This window comes from Delphinus delphis, chromosome 3 (genome assembly GCF_949987515.2).
Source record: "Delphinus delphis chromosome 3, mDelDel1.2, whole genome shotgun sequence".
Taxonomy (NCBI): Eukaryota; Metazoa; Chordata; class Mammalia; order Artiodactyla; family Delphinidae; genus Delphinus; species Delphinus delphis.
Window position 1 is genome coordinate 48,245,389 of NC_082685.1, and position 6,000 is coordinate 48,251,388.

Consider the following 6,000-nt stretch of genomic DNA (forward strand, 5'->3'; position numbering starts at 1 on the left):
ATAAAAAATTTTTTCCCCTGGAGACAGTGAGAAGCGACAGGCAGTTCACATCCTTACTTGTCTGAGAGCACACAGATGCAAATATGTGGCCCATTAGGTGATCAGTTCTACCTAATTTTTGCTCTTTTCCTGAGCCTGGTGTGAAGCTGCGGCCCTGTTCCAGATTGTCAAAATCAAGAGGCAAAATTCTTGGGCTGTAAGAGGCAGAGGGAGTCCAGCTACACTCGCTTGCTTAGCATAGCTATGTAATACACAAAGGAAGACAGCAGAGAGATGAGTCATACAAATACATAGTAAATAAATATATTTCATTTCCATCTCCCTGGCTTTCGCTTTGTTTTCCCCCCTTCCATGCCATAAGCCTTAAAATGGAGGGAGGGTGAGGAAACTGGGTTTGGTCTGGGCACAGCCTCAGAAGGTATTGATTTCTATGGCCTTGCTTCTCAGCTCTAGCTTTTTTAGAAGAAACTTGCAGATTCTTAGATTAGAAGGACCTCTAATTCAACCCTTCTCATTTCACAGATGAGCAATTTGGGATCCAGAGAGGAGATGGCAAAGTCATAGACCCAGGGAAGTGAATGTTCCTAGGGGTTCTCTGGTTTAACAACCCCGCCTGCTGCTAAATAACCCAGACAAGCAAAGCTGGCCGGGAGGCAGGAGGGGGGACTTGAACCCCGACCTCCTTCCAGGTGGCACCCATGCCACCCACCCCAGCAGGTGCCCATGGTCAAAGGTACTATATTGAGGAGAAAGGGATTGGGCCTCGTATTTCTTACTGCATTTCTCAGCAGCTGAGGCTCAGCCCAGCAGCAAAATGTCTGGTGCTGGCTCTGCAGAGCAGTTGCTGCTTCTGGGATGTTAAGAGACCTTGGCCGAAGGGCTTGTCTCTTTTCTCTCATTCTCATGATGGCTAAAGAGCCTGCAGGTGTGTGAAAAAATCAGCCCTGTGCCCCTGGGGCTGCCTGCACACAAGAGCAGGATATTTCACAATCTCCAGACCCAAAGGTGGCTTCCTGATGATTTGTTTATCAAACTGCTCGTTCCTATCCCACGGCCTGCCCACATCCACTCACCCACCCACCAGCCCGAGGCCAGCCTCCCTGCTCCTCCCGGCTCCAGGACAAGCAGGGCCTTCCTTGGCTTTCCAGCTGTTAGCCCAGAGGTCTCCTCAGAGCCCCCCGAGTCAGACAATGGCCACACTACTGCTTCCGAGGCCTTGCCAGGCATTGCTAGAAGGAGACAAGCAGCCTTCCCCACACAGGCAAGTGGCGCTGCCAATAAAACATGAGCACATCATCATGAAAAGCCGGAGCCACATCCCTGTGCCCAGGAGGGAGCACAGAAAGGACCAAAGAGGAGTCTGGGGGCCATGTGTCCCCCCGTGCCAGGCTTCTTCCTCCTTCCAGGCAGCCCCAGCGCCGGCTCCTGCACCTCCCGCCCCCACCCTGTTCCCATGGCAAAGAAGAGGAGGACCCACTTACTGCTCGTGTTCATGGTGATGCCTTCGCACTGGGTCTTTCAATACGGAGACTCCAGATGCTTTTTAAATCTTGCGATCTTCCGACCTCACTCATCACCTGGGGGTGAAAAGGGCAGTCCAGTGTCAGCTCTGTATCCTCAGGTGCTCTCTTTCTGCTATCCCCCTGTCAGTCTGGGCTGTAGCCCCCGGCCTTGAAGGCGAGGGGGCTAATAGGCGCAGGTGAGAGCAGCAAGGAGGAGGAGGCAGAGAGGACGCGGGCGCCGGGTCCGTCCGCTCCTGGGACCCGACTGCCGGGCAGAAGCAGGGCTGGCAGCGCCTGCTCGCGCGCACCCCGACTATTGCAGCCCAGCGGCTCGGGAGCCCAAAGGGGGTGTGGACCACAGGGAGGCAGGGCGGGGGCAGCGCGCGGGGCGCCGGGCTCCGCTGGACAGGGCGTCCCCACCCGGGCGCCGCGAGCAGCGACCCGCCCCAGGACCCACCTCTCGGCCAGCGTCGGGAGCCAGAGGCCCCTGCCCGGGCCCCTGCGACCGGTTCATGAATCCTGGTCCTCGTCTGGGGTCTCGAATTCCAAGGCGAGCAAAGCGAAATAGGAGAGCTCGACATCCATGATGCCGGCTCTCGGGGTGGCTGCGCAGGGGGCGCGGCCGCTCGCTGCTGCCACCTGCTGGACGCGTCGGCGCGTGTCCAGGCCCCGCCCCGCCCGGGCTTCTCCCTGGGTGCTGGGCTGTGAAGGGGGACCGATGGGACCCTGTGTCCTGCGGCCAACAAGGGGGTGCTTGAGCGCTGCTTCCCTTCCTTGATTCTGGGTTCTAAGGACTAGACCATGATAGGAGAATAGACCCTTCATCGGGAGGGGCTGTGAAGAAAGGATTGGCTTTGCAGGAAGACAGTGTTCACTTCCAACTCTGCTTCTCACCAGCTGGGTGTAGTCTGGTCTTGAGCAGGTGACTGCTGTCTCTGCCTCTTCGTCCCCAAGTGTAGAAGGTGGCGACTGGACACGTGGATAAGAGATTAGGGGTTCCTCCAGTCTGCTAACTTCTGTCCCTACCTCCCCCTTCATACCCCTTATCACTGACCCATTTGTTACAATATTTTTAATCATCCCTCCTCTCCATGAGAATATTAGCTCCATCAAAGTATGGGTCTTGTCAGTTGGCATCACTGCCAGGCCCTCAATACCTAGAAGAGCACCTGGCACATAGTGGGTATCAATAAATATTTGTTGACAGAATGCCCCAGGTCTCTCCTGGATCTAATATCGTGCAGCCCTCAAGAGTAGAAGCTCCAGGAACGCCCGCCTTGAAACACCTCCCTGTCTGAGGCAAACAGCAGGTGAGTACCCTCATGACTCAACCTCACTGGTTCACCCAGTTTTGTATGGCCAAAAGTTTTCTTTTTCCTGGAATCAGTTTTTGTAGGTGTGTATTAAAGAGACCTAAATTCTCATTCTCTTGGTCATGGTGAATTCAGTGAGGTGAGATTTTTTACATTCCCCTGACTACTTGCCCTGTCACCTTCTGAACCTAGTTTGTCATCACAGAACCATGATTTTGGAGTGTAGAAGAACAAGACTGAAAGGACACATAATCCCTGTCTATACCATGTCTCTGGTTAGAGCACGGGTAGAATAAAAAAGCTGTGAACACTCACACCCCCAATTTGTAGACAAGGAAACAGTGGGTCAGAGAGGCTGAGCCACCTGCCCTCAGACACACAACATGTGGTGGCAGAACTGGACTAGAGCTTCTCGTTTCTAGGTTGGTCCCTTGTGAGAGTGAGTCACTGCATCAGAGTCTGAGAGGCCAGGGTAAGGGTAGGTGGCCACCCTCTTAAAACTGGGGAAAGAACATCTTTTAGGTAAATACAATGTTTCTACCTTACACAGGGTGAAAAACTTTGATATGGCTTAGGACTCCAAGATGTGACAGCCATTAAAGGATCTTTAGATAAATTGAAGGGTAATGGTTGAAACACGTTTCGATAGCTTATTAGGAGTTGTTGCCAATGGAGGGGGAACCTCCTCACAGTTTTGTTTGTATAATAATCACCTGAGAGATCTGCAAAAATGGCTCCTGGTTCCCTTGCTCTGCATTTGAAACAAGCATCCCAGGTGATTCACCACTCTTTGCTACTGAAAAGGCCTAGAATAACTTTGAAAACATAGTAGTGCTTAATACATACTTAAATGATTCCCAAAGATCTCTTTAGAGACCCCCTACATTTTCAGATTGAGATTCTTTATTCAATTCCCAAGTTACATGTAACTTGCTAGGTTCTAATTTTTTTCCCCCTGGGAGAAAGTTCAGGTAAATTTAATATGTAAAATTAAGACTTTTCAGTGAACGTATTTAGTTATCACCCAAAACCTCAATGTTCAGAACTTTTCAGATTTCAGGTTTACATAGTCAAATAAAAGCATATCATTCATTCAGCAGTCATTTATTGTGTGTCTACTCGGTGCTAGGCCCTGTGCTGACAGCTGGGGATACAAGAAGACAGACAAGGACCCTGGCCTCCTGGAGCATAAATCTTTGGGGAGGAGTGAGGATAGACGGTAACTAACTAAGCCAAGTGTGAATTAGGTAAACCAGACGGTGGCTTGGTTAAGAGCTCAGGAGCAGTTTCCAGCCTGGCTGATTTTCAGTCTTAGCTCCATCGTTTACTAGCAAGAGACTCAGCCTCTATAAGCCTCAAATTCTTCATCTGTAAAATGGTTATAATAGGGTACCTACCTCAGGGATTGTGGTGTGTATGATAATATTCAGTGTAATGCTTGGCAAATGAAGACGGTGTATGCTAATTATTAATATCATCCCTCATTTATACCTACCCTCAGAGACAGTCCTGTCATTTTCTACTGATGTAGAACTTTTGGGCTTTTCCATAGAGTGGTGGCCATGAAAATATGCCTCAGAATTTTCCAATTACCGGGGGCTTAACTGACCAGTTCTTCTTGTCTAGGGTTCTTTTAATACTACATCCAGCTGGGTGCTGATGAATTCAGCTCTTTGGAGAGACCATTGGTCCAGTCTAAAAGCTCCAATTAGCTTCTGTTGGGGAAACAATCTTATCTTCCCTGCGCAGTTATTAGGATAGGAAGAAAAGGGTTAAAAGAGGCTAAAAAAGCAATACCCGTGAGGATGTCCACAACAATCAGAGGCAGCCGGGAAGGACGCAGGAGGAAGCTGGGGGTGGGATCCTTGGTGGAATCAGCTGTGAAAATCATCAGGAAAGCAGAATCTTGGCTCTGCCCTCACAAGAGAATGGAGCTGAGAACCGCAGAGCAGAGGGTCCCTTTGTTTGGAAGTTTGTTTTGAACTTTATGACTCCAGAATGGAGATAAACAAGTCTCACTCAGGCGAATGCTCCTGGTGTTGGAAAACCAGGTGGCAAAACCATTGGGAGACAGATAATGGGAAAGAGGAAAACTTGGGGGCTTCACCCAGGCCGCTGCCCCCACTATGCTTCTCTTCTCCTCAAAGAGCCCCCTTCTTTCCTGACTTCCTGTCCCTAACTGGGGTGGTCCCTGGCTCTCCTCTCCACTTTCTGCCCCCTCATTGCTATTATTGCCTAACACGGCCCTAGGCCCCAACTTTTCTTTCCAGTTGCGTTTCTCTTGTTCCCATCCAGCTCCATCCTATACTTCTGTCCTCCACATCAGCCTGCCCCCCTCACCCCACTCCTGTGCTGCTCCTGGCCATTCATGAGTACACTCTCATCCATCCTCATTTTGAATACAAAAATCCTTCTGGCCTATGAGAGGTGGGAACAGTGGGCAGAGATAGATACTTGTGATCTGACAGTTTCTACTTGCCATCCCTAGACTATTTGAATATCCCTCCAAGAGGGAGTACTATACTTATTTTTATTTGAAAAATAATATGTAGTTTTTAATGACATGAGACAGATCTACATGCAGTAGTGAGGGAAGATTTTCACTGTATATGATTAAGTAAGAAAAGAAAATTGCAGAAAAATATATACAGTATGTCCTTCTTTAGGATAATGTATATATGTGGGTATATTGTATTACATATGATATAATACATATATAATACAGAGAACATACAGCATATACAGAATATATCATGTAAAATAGTTAAACCATTTTTTCCACAAATGGGATCCTCTATAGGTGCTACGTATACATAGATCTATAATGCATAGAGAAAGACCTGGAAGGGCACACTCCTAATTACCAGGCCCTCGGTTCAGGTGAGATTTTTGGATTATGTAGGTTTAACAAAATCATTTGGACACATGTAAGACGAGAGATTTTGGCAGTAATTTATGTAAAGAACTAAGGTATGCCTTCCTTTTTTAGTTCATTCATTCATTTGTTCATTTATTCAACAACTTCTGATTGAGTGTTTCTTCCATGCCAAGCACTGTGTGGCCAGGAACAGTGGGGAGGACACAATACATAAACACACAGACTTATTATTGCAATCTGCAAAGTAAGAGAAGAGGGGGCAATCATGGACACTAAGGGATGGGTGTCTCCCTAACAGGTGACATTT

General features: G+C 48.6%; 1 protein-coding gene across 5 annotated transcripts in view; it reads right to left on the bottom strand.

Moving 5' to 3' along the window:
* The window catches only part of ABLIM3 (actin binding LIM protein family member 3), a 144,985-nt gene extending 142,482 nt beyond the window's left edge, over positions 1–2,503 (bottom strand). The window contains exons 1-2 of one of the 5 annotated variants that reach the window (XM_060008574.1): positions 1,960–2,503; positions 1,482–1,577 (exon numbers count right to left, since the gene is read on the bottom strand). In XM_060008574.1, coding sequence (XP_059864557.1) covers positions 1,482–1,494 — 13 coding nt within the window. In that variant the 5' untranslated portion in view covers positions 1,495–1,577; positions 1,960–2,503. The remainder of the gene's footprint in view (positions 1–1,481; positions 1,578–1,959) is intronic. The other 4 variants (XM_060008578.1, XM_060008575.1, XM_060008576.1 and 1 more) reach the window with 4 other exon arrangements.
* Positions 2,504–6,000: the final 3,497 nt, after the last annotated feature.